Consider the following 15,828-nt stretch of genomic DNA (forward strand, 5'->3'; position numbering starts at 1 on the left):
TTAATTCCAGAATAGAGTTCAGAAAAAAGTCCCTTTTCTTTCCAATGCTGGGTGCAGAGCTGACTGAGGCAATGCTGACCTCTGGTGGGTAGTGTAGTCAATTACAAGACAACCTGTAAATGCAGCTCACTGGCAGCCAGTTATCTCAGTGTTGGTCAAAAGTAGGGTTGTATCTATCAGACACTTTCAATAAATGGTACCATATTATCTCTATTATAGTTTAAAAGTTACCATATTATCTTTACTAGGTGCTCCCCCCAGTGGAGTAAATAATTTAAATATAAGTCCAATATGCACATTGTAACAGTCTGGATTTGTGATAGGCTCAAGCAACTAGTTATAAGTTCGAAACCCTTGTTTGGGTCAGGATGGGTCGGCAATGGCGTAAACCGAATGCATCTCTCCTACGTATAATGAGGCTGTCCCCAGTTAGTCCATGGTGGCTTACCATTAACTGACTTGCCTGATGTACACGGTAACTTTTAGGGATTAATTTTACAAGTCTGGCTGCTGGTGGGGAGCCTCACCTGAGAGGAATGCTTGTGGGAAATCTGGGTTCTCGCAGCTGGTGATTGGAATGGGAAAATCATGAACTTGTATTTTTATAGCAGGATGTCCCAAGGTGCATCACAACCAATGAATTACTTTTGAAGGGTAGTCACTGTTGTTATGTCGACCAATGTGGCAGCCGATTTGCGCTCAGCAAGATCCCACAAAGATGTTTCAAGTTTGTGGTATTGCCATTTTCTTCCTTTACTCTTTAATTCCACCTGTCGGGAATAGCTGAACCAGCTCTATGAACCAGCTAGTGTTGAAATAAATGCTGTTTTATTCTCTCAAGATCACCGGATGAGAACAGGGTCAGGTCCAAATCTTCGATCTGCTAATTGATTGATGGGGTAAAGAGATACTGTGACTGGAGCCGGCTCACACTGTGTCAGTATTAACATTTCCTGACTATCACAGACCTGGATGTCATTGCCCAATCGTATGGGATGCTCCCATTGTGCCTTTCTACTGATTTCGATTGACAATTCAATAACTAAGCAGCCTGACGGCCAAGTTTCGCGAAACAGATTGCGCCTCAAAAGTAAGTACGTGGATTGGCTGTGGGATGTCCCGAAGTTGTGAAAGGTGCTTTATAAATCGAATTCCTTTATTTCCTTTAAGAGCAGTGCACCAGAAATGATTCCTACTCATTAGTCTGAAACATTTGGAGTCCAGTGATTATTATCTCGGAAGGTTTCACGCTGTAATTAAAGCTTCAAAATAAAATATTAATACTGTCTTTTCGTATCACAGATTATTTTTGGAATATAAACCAGTCATTGTAGGGCAATGCCACACGAGCTCACGCTGTTGCAGTATTTAAACAAGCAAGACCTTGAACCCTTCGGGGGGGAAACAGTCGAGTCATGTGTTGTTTGGGAGTGTGTTTTTTTAATAATAACTTCATTTGACCTTATTTGCTCCTGTTGTATTATCATCATCTTGTGGTGTCTGCAACAGCTTGAAGCATGAACGGAATGCTCTGAGATACCTCAAAGATTGAACAAAATGAACAGAGATCGCCTCAAAAATGTATTTTACTTTAGATATACATTCCCCATCACTTTCCCTCACGGCGTCTGCCCTGGCTCAGTGGGTAGCACTCTTTCCTCTGAGTCAGAAAGTTGTGGCTTCATGTCCCACTCCAAGAGACTTGAGCCCATAATCCCAGCTGACGCTCCAGTGCAGTGCTGAGGGAGTGCTGCACTGTTGGAGGTGCCGTCTTTCGGATGAGACGTTAAACCGAGGCCCCGCCAGCCCCCTCTCAGGTGGCTGTAAAAGATCTCCGTGGCATTATTTCGAAGAACAGCAGTGGTGTTCTCCAGCTAAGCAGTCTGATTGACATGTTTCCATACATTACAACAGTGACTACACTTCAAAAGTACTTAATTGGCTGCCAAGTGCTTTGGGAAGTCCTGAGGTCGTAAAAGGCATGATATAAATGCAAGTCTTTCTTTTACACTGCCAACAGGCAACCGCCTATATCGAGCAAATAGCACTAATCGTTTGCCAGTACCATAGGTGTCCATTACGAAGGCGTGGTATGTAATGTGTTAAACACGCCGACTATTTCGGGCAGTTCAATAAGTCCTTACCCTGCAATTACCCATTTAAAAGGCTGTGCTGATTTCAGGCAAAGTCGGGTCTTCAATCAGCTGTTCGCATCTTGCACCTTGGCGATGAGATTCTGGATATAACTGCGAACAACAATGTGCATTTATATAGCGCCTTTAATGTAGTAAAACGTCCCAATTGGGAGAGGCCGTTGCTAAGTGGAGATTTCCTGTTTTTAAAAAAAAATGTTGGTCACTTTGCATTTTGGTTCACAACAGGCAAATCGCATTACCACCAACGTGTGCTCGCTCTACACAGTGGGGACTGTATAAATTTTGGAAAATCAAAAATAAAGAAGGAACGAGCTTCTCCTGACAGCACAGTGGGTGAAAGTGCCACCTGTTGTAACAATGAGCTCGGTCTCAGCTCTGTACTAATTCACCCGATCTTTGGGCTGCTACGATTCGCCTCAACACACCAGTGGGGTGAGGGGGATTCAGCCCAGGTTCCTGCTCCTCCTTGCTGACCAGTGGCTTCTGCTGGAAAGGATGTATGGGCATCAGGTGAGGAATTCATCTGGCCGTGATTCCCCCTCTCCCCACCCCCTCTCCTCCCCCACTCCTGTGGTCAAGGAGCCTCTCAGCACTCACTGCCTAGACTCGCACATGACAATTGGTCATTTGGGTGAGGTACAGGGGGAGATGGGGACCAGTCAGCACTTAGTAAAAGTCAACGCCTTCAGGGGACGCTGAGAGGAAACGGGAAGGGGGGATCATCAGTTAGCAAGCGAGACTTGAACCTTAATGATAGGAAAAGTAACATTTTGTCATTTGAGAGCACAGTGGAACAGTAAAGGTTAAATCCATGTATATACAGTACCTGTCCCCCTTTATAAACATGTGCTGTTTGGCAAAATGCAAATATCAACAATAAAACTACTTAAAATGCTTGCATTTATGTCGTTGAATCTCCTCAAACCCTCCATTAAAGGAATACAGCCTTTAATAATAGTCAGCTGAAGAAATGCATCATGCTTACTGAAATAAGGTCGCCTTGATCACATATTAAAAGAATGGCCTATTGGATTCTTCGTCTCAAAAACAAAATCTATCAAGAGGCATTCACTGTCCTGCTCACAAGACATGTGTGTACACACGTGAGTTTATGTATGTGTGCACGCGTGTTCATCTGTGTGTTTGTGCATGTGCTTATATATGTTTGTGCAAGTGTTTGTGTCCATGTGTGTATGTTTGTACAAGTGTGTGTGCGTGTTTGTGTGTGTGCTTATGTGTGTACGTGTTTGTGCATGTGTGTTTGTGCATTTGTGTGTGTGTATTTGTGCAAGTGTGTGTGTGCGTATGTGTGTTTGTGCAAGTGTGTTTGTGTTTATTTGTGTGTGTGACCTTTCTGATGTTAGGATACCAGCAATTATTAACATATATTAAGTCCACATTTATTTTGTATGTATTCATCACACGATAAAGATATAATGGGGGTTAATTTACGAGCCCATGTTACCCGCTGGGAGCCTCGCCCAACTTGTAGAATCACTAATTATCAATTTTTTTCATTTCTCTCCATAGTGAAAGAATATATCATCCTGTTTTGGTGACCACAGCAACCACTGAGTGCCTAGGGAGCCAATGAGCACAAGGGAACAGTGAGCAGCCTCCATGTGAGAGAGTGAGACCGTAGAGTGAGGGAAGAAGTGGCTCCTGTTGTATAATTTGGCACAGAGTGAACCCCAGGGACCAGGCTACAGACAGGGCTCTCCCACAGCATTTACTAAAATAAAACAGTTTCACATTGGGTCCGCCCATGATGTACAGGCACTGCCCACTGCTGTACTGAGCCATACAGAGCATAAGAACATTCATAAACTAAGCTTGTTGGCTGGGGGATTCATAAAAAGGAGGAAGAAAGGAACAGAAGGTTATGGTGATAGGCTTAGATGAAGAGGGGTGGGAGGAGGCTCGTGTGGAGCATAAACACCGGTATGGACCAGTTGGGCCGAATGGCCTGTTTCTGTGCTGTACATTCTGTGTAAAAGTCAGAGCTCATCTCTCTGGTATCCTAACTCTCCCACCTTAGCAACCAGCTGCTTCACTAATAAAGACTTGCATTTATAAGGCACCTTTCACGACCTCAGGATGGTCCAAAGCGCTTTACAGCCAGTGAAGTATTTTTGAAGTGTAGTCACTGTGGTGATGTGGGAAACGCAGCAGCCAATTTGCTCACAGCAAGGTCCCACAAACAGCAATAAGATAATGATCAGATAATCTGTTTTTTTTAGCAACATGGCTCCCAATAGTGCCGCTCTCATGTTTCATCTAAAAAACGGCACCTCTGACAGTGCAGCACTCCCTCAGTACTGCACTGGAGTATCAGCTTAGATTATGGACTTAAATCTGCGGGATGGAGCTTGAACCAACAACCTTCTGATTCAAAGGCCAGAGTGCTACCACTGAGCCACGGCTGACATCCAAATAAAAATGTTCTTGTATCGGCTGGCCTGCTCAACGTTATTCCAAAGAAATTCAGACGATAGAAATGACAACACAGAAGGACACCATTGAGCCCATCATTCATATGCTGGTTCTACCTTGTCCACTGGACTTGTCGGTGCTGAAATTCCTCAGGGGCAGGGGGGGGGGCGGGGGGGGGGTTTGGGTTCTGCCCGATTCCTGCTGTAACTCCAGTGCAAAATCAGCAGAAACCCCAGGAAAGCAGTGATAGGAACATAGGATTATAGAACATGCCTGCTCCGCCATTTGATAAGATCATGGCTGATCTGTGATCTAACTCCATATACCTGCCTTTGGCCCATATCCCTTAATACCTTTGGTTGCCAAAAAGCTATCTATCTCACATTTAAATTTAGCAATTGAGCTAGTATCAATTGCCGTTTGCGGAAGAGAGTTCCAAACTTCGACCACCCTTTGTGTGTAGAAATATTTTCTAATCTCGCTCATGAAAGGTCTGGCTCTAATTTTTAGACTGTGCCCCCGACTCCTAAAATCCCCAACCAGCGGAAATAGTTTCTCTCCATCCACCCTATCTGTTCCCCTTAATAGCTTACAAACTTTGATCAGATCACCCCTTAACCTTCGAAACTCTAGAGAATACAACCCCAATTTGTGTAATCTCTCCTCGCAACTTAACACTTGAAGTCCGGGTATCATTCTAGTAAACCTACGCTGCACTCCCTCCAAGGCCAATATGTCCTTCCGAAGGTGCAGTGCCCAGAACTGCTCGCAGTGCTCCAGGTGCGGTCTAACCAGGGTTTTGTATAGCTGCAGCATAACATCTGCCCCCTTGTACTCTAGTCCTCTAGATATAAAGGCCAGCATTCCATTAGCCTTATTGATTATTTTCTGCACCTGTCCTTGGACCATGTTCTTTCTTTCTGGTATCTGCCTCTGAATTTAGTTTCTATTGGTTTACATTTCGTGCCCCCCCGGTCCTATTTTCCTGGTTTGAAAGCTCCACAGCCTCGAACTTTGAAGTTTCATGAGAACGAAGTGCGCTGCCACCGAGTGAACATCCAGTAGAAGAACCGTGTACACTGGCTTAGAATTTCTGTCGGATTCAGTTAATTGACGTTGGCTTTCCTTCAAGGCTCCTCCAAATCGGAATCGGATAGCGTCTCTTCAAAAGATTGTCATTCTTTCCTTGTAGGTCCCGGGTAGCTTGTGATCCTCACAATAGTTTTCACGTAGAATAAACTACTTTGTCTTTCTTATCTCCTGTCTGTCAAAGGCCTCTCAAAAAAGCTTTTCATTCCTTCAATGTTTACTCTTTCCTGCTCTACACTTGTTCCCATTGCGATCGCCTGTGAGTTGTGTTTGTTCTGGGCTTGTATCGTAGGTTATCTGAAGATACTTGAGTGCAAGACTTTGGACTCGTTTCGAGTTTTAGAATTTTACTTGTCAAACTGCCACTTTCGGAGTTTGTTTGCGAAATCATTCACAATCCAGTGAACATGCATTCTGATGCAGCATAACCATATAATCTGCTGACCAGGCCTTTATAACCAAAGTGTGATGAACACACCAGTCGGCAAAGCAATTTTGCCAGATGGTGTGAAATTTGCAAGCAGAATGAGGTCAACACCCCTGAAATGGGCCCACTGACAGACAATGGCTCCCAATCCGGGAACGCCTCGATTTAAAATTTTTCATCCTTGTTTTCAAATCCCTCCATGGCCTCGCCCTCCCTCCCTATCCCTGTAACCTCCTCCAGTCCTACAACCCTCCGAGATCTCGGCGCTCCTCCAATTCTTGCCTCTTGTGCATCCCCGATTTTAATTGTTCCACCATCGGCGGCTGTGCCTTCAGCTGCCTAGGTCCTGAGCTCTGGAATTCCCGCCCTAAACCTCTCTGCCTCTCTAACACGCTCTCCTCCTGTAAGACACTCCTTAAAACCTATCTTTTTGACCAAGCTTTTGGTCACCTTTCCTAATATTTCCTTATGTGGCTCGGGGGGGGGGTGAAATTTGTTTGAAAATCGCTCATGTGAAGCGCCTTGGGACGTTTTACTGTTAAAGGTGCTATATAAATGCAACTTGTGAGATCGTGAAGGCGATAGTTCGAGCTGCGATATGGTGAACCTGTTACCCACCATGTTATGGAGCGGAGCAACATGAGCGGTAGCAGACTGGACATTCGATCTCTTGTCCCAGTTGGGATACAAAACCTGGCACCCGCCGCAGTCTGACCACAAGCTGAACCCATGCCGATAAGGTCATCCTGTCTGCAAAGTGTAGCTTTACAAATTTAATATTTATTATCAAAATGCATAGACCACTGTAAGAAAGTTAGAATTAAAACAGCTTTATAAATTTAAAAATGAACTCATTTTTGACTGTAGCTTCATGAAAAAAAAGAGCTGGCCCATGATGCAAATGTTTAAATCAAGCCAGGACTTGGGTAATAAATGTGGGAGAAAGTACAGTATATGGGATAAAGTACAGTATACAGGATATGGGATATGGTATATGGGTTATAGTAATGTATGGGATACAGTACAATATATGGGTTACTGTATAACATATGGGATACAGTGCAGTATGATACTACAGTATATGGGCTAAAGTACAGTATATGGGATATAGTATATGGGTTATAGTAGTGTATGGGATACAGTGCAGTATATGGGTTACAGTATATGATACAGTACAGTATATGGGTAGTGATGCAATATGTGGGGTACAGCTCAGTATGTGGGATAGAGTATAGTATAATGTAAGATGGAGCACATAGAACGTGGAATCGAACAATGGTCCAACGATAGTGATAGGAACAGAACGATGGTGAGACAGCTGGATGATTAACGTTAAACAAGCTGGTCACCTGGAGTTCTGTGAAAAATAACCGTGCTTTTCTATCAGGGCCTTGTGAATAACAACTCTGTTTGTGGTGTGAGGATCTGGCCAGAGAGGGCTATAAAAACCCAACGCCTCCTGAGGTCAGGGCCGAGGAATCGGCGAGGTTCACAAAGCTGTCATGGAACTCGAGGTGATCACATCGCCAACTTAATTACGAACTCTGCCCAGAGATTAACGGGGGTAATATTGTTTTAATCTCTATAATATTACTGCTTTAAGTTTGTTGTGTGTTTTTACACGTTTGGTTTGACTTTCAATAAACGAATTATTAATTACCATTTGGCGTCACTTCCAAATCTATTACACAGGTTACTGCCCAGGCCGTGAGGTTGAAAGAACCCCCCACCCCCCGCCAATTCCCCACGTTTCAGGGTTAAATACCTTGTGAGTGAGATACACCATCAATAGTTACAGATACATGTGGTGCCCAGTTACAGATGATGCACTGTATGACTGTGAGATTCTACATGCAGGTGGGTCAGAGATACTCTGTACATTTGTTGGCGTAAGAGATACTTTCTGTTTGTGTGTCGTTACGTCACGCACTCTGTACACATCGTTACGTGAGATACTTTCTACCTAGGTGCGTGTGAAGTGCTGTGTACATGTGCCACTGTGTGACGTGCTCTACATGTGTCATTATGAGGTACTCTACACTGGTCAGTGCATAAGCTGCTCTCTACTTGCATATTGTGTGGAATACTCTATTTGTTTTCTACTTGACTGTTGTTGTGTGAAGTACTCTGTACACGTCAGTCTGTGAGGTGCATCAAAATAAATTCACTCAAAGTAAAACTAAAACAGGCAAACTGAGTGCACAGAAAGTCTTCCAGAGACTATATTTTATTTACAAGGTTATTAGCAGTACAATCAAAATGTTTGTACAGTTCCACAAGAGGTAGAGAAACCATCCAGTCTCCGGTCCTCTCAGCTGTCAGTTTTATCCCAGGTCATCTCGCACTTCAGAGAGTGGTCAGTTTTTGTCCAATGTCACATGGCTACATGAATTGTTATGGTCAACCAATAGCACAAATTTAGTCAGTCAAACAAATCAAATGGCATGGACATTAGAAGATTAGGTTATTAGACTTGGATTGCAGCAACATTAGAATTCACGGGAAGTGCAAGTGCAATTAAATTCTCCTCAGTTTAACGTGTACCTTATGATGTGGATGGATGTGTTTTTTGAGATTATTAAAAGGTTTTGATGAACTTCCACCAGAGGCAAAAGCAAAAACACAAAAACTGGAATCATGGATTTCCCCCCCCCGACCCCACCCCACCCCACCCCACCCCATGTCTCCCCTATCCTGGACCCCGTCTGGTTGTGGGGCTTGGCAGAAGGTGGGACTCCTGTAAAAAGGGGATCTCCGAGCCACAAAGCAGCGGCTGGAAACTCTGTTCAACGGAATCAATTTGAGGGACCACCTTGGGTATAGCTCGTCGCCGTCAAGTGTCCAGCTCGTTAAACAAATACTGCATCAAACAACAACTCCCCTCATTTAAAACTGGACAAAGGTTACACAATGATAAATATCACAGTTCACTTGTTTATAAACAGACATTTCTACAAAAAAAAGTTGCAGCACCATAATTACAAAATGTACAGTATACTTGGGTTACAGTAATTGATTCGAGAGAAATCTCAGTGTTAGGTTTCTGCGTCGGGGCCCTTGGAGCTCAAAGGAGCAAACAGTTGGACTAAAATCGTGGACAGAGTGAAGTTGGGTATCAGAAAAAAGAGGGGTGGAAAAACAAGTAGACAGCCACCCTGATTGCTAAAATGCAGACAGGCCCACCTGCCCTTCTTGCTCCTCCTTCGACACAAATGTAGCCCCTCACACTACCCAGTGGTTGGGACATTCAGCTGCCCTCCGCCACTCTGTCTAGCTCGGAGGAGTGGCGGATGGGCAATGCCCTCATTCTCCTCCATCTCCGAGAGTCGAAGTCAGTGGGCTGAACGTGGATCTATCTACCCGCCTGAAAAGTCCTGCGGCAGGCTGGCGATTCAACCCTGGATGCAATAGACAATATTGGCCAGTTTCCCGTCCTCCCAGTCTGGGTAGATTCGGCACAGCTCTCCCCACTGCACAGACTTCAACGCATGGAACTGTCATCCAGGTACCCAAGCCCTTGTTTAGATGTTGCTACAAAATCTGCCTTTGTTGATTTAAAAAAAAAATACGAAGCAGGAGGTTGGAGATGGGTCAGCATACATGACTAAACGCAGTCAAGCGTGAAAGCATTTGAGTTCTGGTGTCAGGTGAGTAATCGGAGATAAAACCAGTTGACACGTGAGCTGACTGCAAGCAGCTGTAAGCGTGGGAGAGAGGGGAGAGGCAAATCCCTACTCCGTTCAGATCATTGCGGCTCAAAACGGAATGGAATTTCGGGGGGGGGGGGGGGGGGGGGTTGGGAGGAGCTTGAAAAGGCTTTCCACTGTATCATAATGAAAAGTCGTGCCCTCTGGCACAACAGGGCGGCAGCAGCAGGAAGAATTCAGTTTGCTTGGCTGAGCGCCAAAAGCTGAGAAAGTACTGCTTCGCCGTCCCCGCCCAACAGCCCAGCGCGGCCAAGCCAACAGCCACACAGGCCTCTCTCTTGACCATCCAGTTCAGGGTCACAGGTCACCTGACCAAGAACTACAGAAATACCACTGTAGTCAGAAAACCCAAAATATCAGCAGGGTAAAAAGTTGTCACGAACACTGGGACTAAAGGTTGCAGCAAATGTACACGCTCTCGTACAATGGGGACAAGAGTCTTTTCTCTGTGACTGCCAATTCTGACCTAATGGGCTTTTGCAGAAGAGAGATGATGTGACAACAAGTTTGCAGGCTTTGGAGCTCAGACAGTCGCCCGCTGCTGAAGAGATCCACTCGTTTAATTCTGATGGGGTGACAATCTGGACAAGGGAGCAGGAGCAGTAGGTCCCTGCTATCCTTGTCCCTCTCCCTGGTCACTACCCCCTGGTCTACTGCCTTTTCCAAATAATGAATTCATTCGCATTTTCAGTTTCCACTAGTGTGTGCGTTTCTGATGCATGAAAACTTCTGCAAAAAGTATTCAGCTAGTCCTCTCTGCCCTGACTGGACTCAAACCAGGGTTGCAGGCTGGACAGGGTTATATTCTGAGTATTACAGGCTAAAGAGAAGGAGCACGGTATCTAATGTTGCTTTGTTACACAGTACTCTCCAAGTAAACTTTCACAATTTTAGTTCCAGCATGAACTTGCTACTGGACACCTCAAAAAGGTTAATGCTGTCGCCAAGTGGCCTCACCAAAGTGGAGCTTGCTGGAGCAAAGCCTCATGGCCATGAATAAGTTGGGTAGACGCCACAAGAGAGTACTGTGCGCACGGTCTTTGGAAGGAGTAGATTCTATGGGCTAAATGTAATTGTCTCATTCCATACTTTATGTTTTTTTATTAGATTGGTTGTGATATGTCACTTCCGGCCAGCCCTCCTCCTACTTCCCGTGAGCTGGAAACAACACCCGAGGCCTACCCATTCGAAGCTTTTCACCCCAAGCTTGTTAGTGGTCATGCATGTAGTTTATTAATAAAACTGTAACACAGACTTGCTGACCCCGTTCACGTGCTTGGAGGGCTGGGACAAAACATCATTAATTCTGAGCAACTTTGGGCAAAGTTAAGTTCTAACCTTTGACCTGGTATGTTTATGTCAGCCTAGGCCTCCCTGTGACCTTGGCGGAAGAAGCTAAATGATTAATTAGCAACTAAAAGGTAGGCAAGTGTTAAAAAAAAACTGACCCCCCCCCCCCCCCCCCCCCCCGCCCCCTCCCCCTCCCCTTCCCCTTCCCACGGCCACTTGTCCTGGTTGCTCCCTCAGTTTGGTCCCTATCAAGAGCAAAATAAATTCGGAGCTTGCGATTCGAATCTGGAATTTTTTTGATCAATTGTGAGGGGAGGGAAAAGGAAAGGTTCAAAGGGCCCTTTTGTCCAAGCCCTGGGCACAAATGGATTCAAAACTTAAAAACAAAAATGTGAAGCTCAAGGCTTTAGTGAGGAGAGGAGCGAGTGTCGATTTTGTTTGGGGTCCGGTCTACTTCTCAAATCGTGGGATTAGATTCAACAAGTGGCTGAAGAGGAAGGGAGTTTGTCCACGGAAGGGAGGGAGAGAGATGGAAGGACCCACTGAAGGTTTACGGGCGATTGTGTAATGGTTGTTGAAATGTCATTCACCCTATCACGCTGGTGCCTGGAGAGCAATGACTTGGGGCTTCATCTTCAAATACTGGTTAAACCTCAGGACACTATATCTGCAAGACAAAAAGAATTACGTTCTTAAGAGATGTGAATGGGGGGGGGGGGGGGGGGGGGGAGAGCTTTTTTGTTATACAAGGGTAGAACTGAAGCCGGTGAGTTGTGTTGGAAAGAGTAATGTAGTGGTTTATGAAATCAGTGTCACTGAGACAACTCACTGGGTAAATCACCTCTCATTTACCAGATGCTGCATCTCCCAAAAGGGAGGATTTTTCAAATATGCTGGATAAATATCTACTTGAGAATGGGACTGGACATTAGAAAGTCACCTATAGACGGTGATGATCAAACAGTCGAGCGAACAAGATGGTCCTCTAGTGCTGGGGAGCTATGTTATTTGTGCAGGGCACCGGGGCCGGGGTTGGATTGGGCCATTGTAAAGATTAGAGGAATACTCTAGAATTTAGCACCGTTACCTTTTGGGGATCAGAGAGTATTTATTTAGGTCTTTTTCACTCGGGAGATTAAATGCGTGGGATGAAAGCCAAGATGGGGTAAGAAGGAGAGGCTTGCTCATGATGGGAGTTCAGCAAGCTTCCGTAGATGGAAATGATTTGTATCCCGGGTACTTACCCTAGGAAATCGAACTCTATTGTGGAATACTTGGCTTGGATCAACGCCCAGAACCCCCAGAAGAAATGAGATGCCTGAAAGCAAAATTACAAAAGGACCATTTTAATTCAAAGCTCGATCATGAACCCGTAAGTTATTACCAGACTCCTACATTTGTTCCAGGGGGTTTGCGAGCCATGTCGTGTCGAGCCGAGTTCAGTTACGGCCTACCACACGAGGGGCACTTGTATCGTATTGTGTCAAGTGCACTTACTGTGTACTGCAGTGAGTCCATGTGCGTTACGGTGTACTCGAGTGCACTCCTGTTCGGTGTCTCCCTGATTTTGCCCTATGTTTGGTGCAGCTAGTTATCGTGGGTAGACATTTTAATTCTTTCTTTACCATTACTAACCCATACTCACCAATTTAATTAGGCAATCTGAGTTACTGGCACTGAAAATGGTATGAGGCGACCAGATGAAGTTTGCGGTAAGCTAATAGCTGATCCGCAAATCGCTATTTTACATTTTCAGTGCGACGTGGTCTTGGACTGAATCAAGAGTTGAGACAATGAAAATTGCCCGAGGAAGAGTTGAATACATTAGGTACTGAGGGAGTATCCTGACCTCAGAAATAAGAACTTGTGGAACTGAATTTTAGGTTAGATGGTAACGCTCTACACTTAAGTCATCTGTTGAGACCTCGAGGCTCCATCAAAACAGCCATTAGGCAACCTGGTAAATCCTCTTGAAACAGGCCTCACTCGGCCCAGACATCTCTCCCCCTTGTTTGACCTGCCTTCATTACAGACTAGACACTGCTCAGGGTCAGCTGAACTTGAGGGATGATCCCTTACAGTCTGATGATACATTTGTCCTGTTCGAACAGGACAAGGTCAATCAGTGAGAGCTCACGAGAGACAAGTACAAAGGCTGCGTGTGTGTAACACTGAGCTGTCGCTGGAACAGCATGTCCAAGGTAGTAAATATCCCTTCGAGTACAAAGTCCTGCAATGAGTCTTCAGCTTTCAGTTGTACTTTGGACAGCTGCATTCCATTTCAGTGACAAATTTAGATCATTTTCTAAATGGGATGCATGTCACATTAGGTTCTGGGGATGCAGACAAGCAAGTATTATTATTAAAGGTTTCTTTTAAAAAGAATGTTGCTTTGTGGCCTTGCCCCTCTCCATCTCTGTAACCTCCTCCAGTCCTATAACACTGCCACCCCTCCCAACCTCCAAAACTCTCAAGTCCTCATCCCCCTTCGCTTTGCCCCACCATTGGCGGCTGTGCTATTTGCTATCCAGGCTTCACGCTCTGGAATTCCATCCTGAAAGTCCTCCGCCTCTCCAGCCACCACCCCCCCACCCCCCCTCCATCCACTTCCTCCTTAAAGCCCATCTCTTGGAGCAAGCTTTTAATCACCCCTCCTAATATGTCCTTCTTTGGCTTGGTGTCCATTTTCTGTCTGATTCCACTTCTGTGAAGTAATTTAAGTAATTAAAGATTTCTTGTAGTATGTAGACAAAATAAACAAGGGTGGATGCAGGGTAATAAAAACAGGGAGATGCTGAATGAAGCCCCAACATGTTTGTGATGACTTTGAAATGTTTGAGGTGAACCTTTAACAGTATGTAAACATCATTCATTGTTGCTTTACTCAAGACAAAAGACTTGCATTAAATATTTATTAATATATATTTATATAGTGCATTGTCACATCTCTCAAAAATGTCGCAAAGTTCTTCACACAAGATGAATTACTTTGAAGTGCAGCGACTGTTGCACTGGCAAACCTGGCAGCCATTTTGCGCACAGTAAGAGAAGACGGCCTTCAACTAGTGCCATTTTTAACATCCACCCAAAGAGGCAAACGGGGCCTTGATTTAACGTCTCATGCGAAGGACGGCACCTCCAACAATGCAGCACTCCCTCCATACTGCACTGGAGTGCCAGCCTAGATTAAGTGTTCAGGTTTCGGAGTTGGGCTCGATCACATAACCTTCTGACTCAGGGGTGACAGTGATACCACAGAGCCAAGTTCAGTCACTCCAAATCTCAAAGCAAACATTTTAATTAAAAACAAATATTTCTCCCTCTCAATTGGTTTCTATTATTCTGCTTTTGATACTTTGTAGAATTTAAGTAACATTATAATACATTTTGTCCTCTCTTTGCTAAGCACTGTATCCAAGAGTTTGTTTTTCCTAAAACAAAATGTCTGATTGTTCAATAAATAGTTTTTCCATAAAACAGAGCAAGATTCATATGCAACCTTGTATCGATCTATTCAACTTGACACTCAAAATTCCACCATAACCATTTCCATGTAGAAAGAAATAATTTTAATTTATATAGTGCCTTTCACTACCGTAGGATGTCCCAAAGTGCTTTACAGCCAATGGAGTTTGAAGTGTAGTCACTGTTGTGGTAGTAGATAAAGTAGTAGTTGTAATGTAGATAAATGTAGCAGCCAATTTGCGCAAAGCAAGGTCCCACAAACAGCAATGTGATAATGACCAGATCACCTGTTTTGGTGACCTAGGTTGAGGGATAAATATTGGCCAGGACACCGGGGAGAACTCCTCTGCTCTTCTTCGAATAATGCCATCGGATCTTTTATGTCTCATCTGAAAGACAGCACTTCCGACAGTGCGGCACTCCCTCAGAGGTGAGAGTGCCACCACTGAGCCAAGGCTGACATACTTCCCTCTGACGCGTGCCCTCAATGTCCACATGATTTGCGATTTGAGCTGCAACTCCTGCCCCAGAGAAGGAAGAACCTTATTCTTCGGCTGCCGACTTAGTAGAAATCCATAAAATATTTTATCTGTAGGATGCAGGGCCGTATCTTTTTAATATACTAAACCACTCACTCTGTTAAGAACAGGCCTGTGTATTCTGATCAAGTTCTAAAATACTTTGAGCTATTTTACTTCATGAATCGCCCACATCCCAAAAGCAAATAAAAAATGTCAATACATTCTCCCTCTCCTCCTACCCACCCCAGCCAAGTGAAATCAATGAATGGTGGACTGAATTGTGCCTCCGACACTGAGACACCGACCATTCTCACCCAGAAAGAGCTTACTGCGACACTTCCTTCTCAGAGGAAAAAGAGTCAGCTTGGCTCAGTGGTAGCACTCTCGCCTCTGACTCTGAAAGTCAAGGGTTCAAGCCTCGCTCCAGGTACTTGAGGGCGTAATCTAGGATGACACTTCAGTTCTGAGGGAGTGCGGCATCTTTGGCAGTGCTACCTTTCGAATGAGATGTTAAACTGAAGCCTCATCTACCTGCTCAGGTGGCTGAAAAAGATCCCATGGCAATATTTGAAAAACAGGTTAGTTCCTTGAGTGTCCTGGCAATCTCTCAAGCAACACCACCATTCACCTGCTACTTGTGAGACCTTGCTGTGAACAAACTGGCTGCTGCATTTGCCTTCCAAACAAGTGTCTGTCTACACTTCAAAAGTAATTCACTGGAATCTGAAGTGCTCTGGGAT

At 44.7% G+C, this 15,828-nt stretch overlaps 1 protein-coding gene across 2 annotated transcripts in view; it reads right to left on the reverse strand.

Moving 5' to 3' along the window:
* Positions 1-1,548: 1,548 nt before the first annotated feature.
* Positions 1,549-15,828, reverse strand: part of etnk2 (ethanolamine kinase 2) — a 62,161-nt gene continuing 47,881 nt past the window's right edge. Inside the window, exons 7-8 of one of the 2 annotated variants that reach the window (XM_068007632.1) lie at positions 12,347-12,420; positions 11,277-11,769 (exon numbers count right to left, since the gene is read on the reverse strand). In XM_068007632.1, coding sequence (XP_067863733.1) covers positions 11,697-11,769; positions 12,347-12,420 — 147 coding nt within the window. In that variant the 3' untranslated portion in view covers positions 11,277-11,696. Of the gene's footprint in view, positions 2,247-11,276; positions 11,770-12,346; positions 12,421-15,828 lie in introns of those variants that run through there. The other variant, XM_068007633.1, reaches the window with a different exon arrangement.

This window comes from Heptranchias perlo, chromosome 27, assembly GCF_035084215.1.
Source record: "Heptranchias perlo isolate sHepPer1 chromosome 27, sHepPer1.hap1, whole genome shotgun sequence".
Classification (NCBI taxonomy): Eukaryota; Metazoa; Chordata; class Chondrichthyes; order Hexanchiformes; family Hexanchidae; genus Heptranchias; species Heptranchias perlo.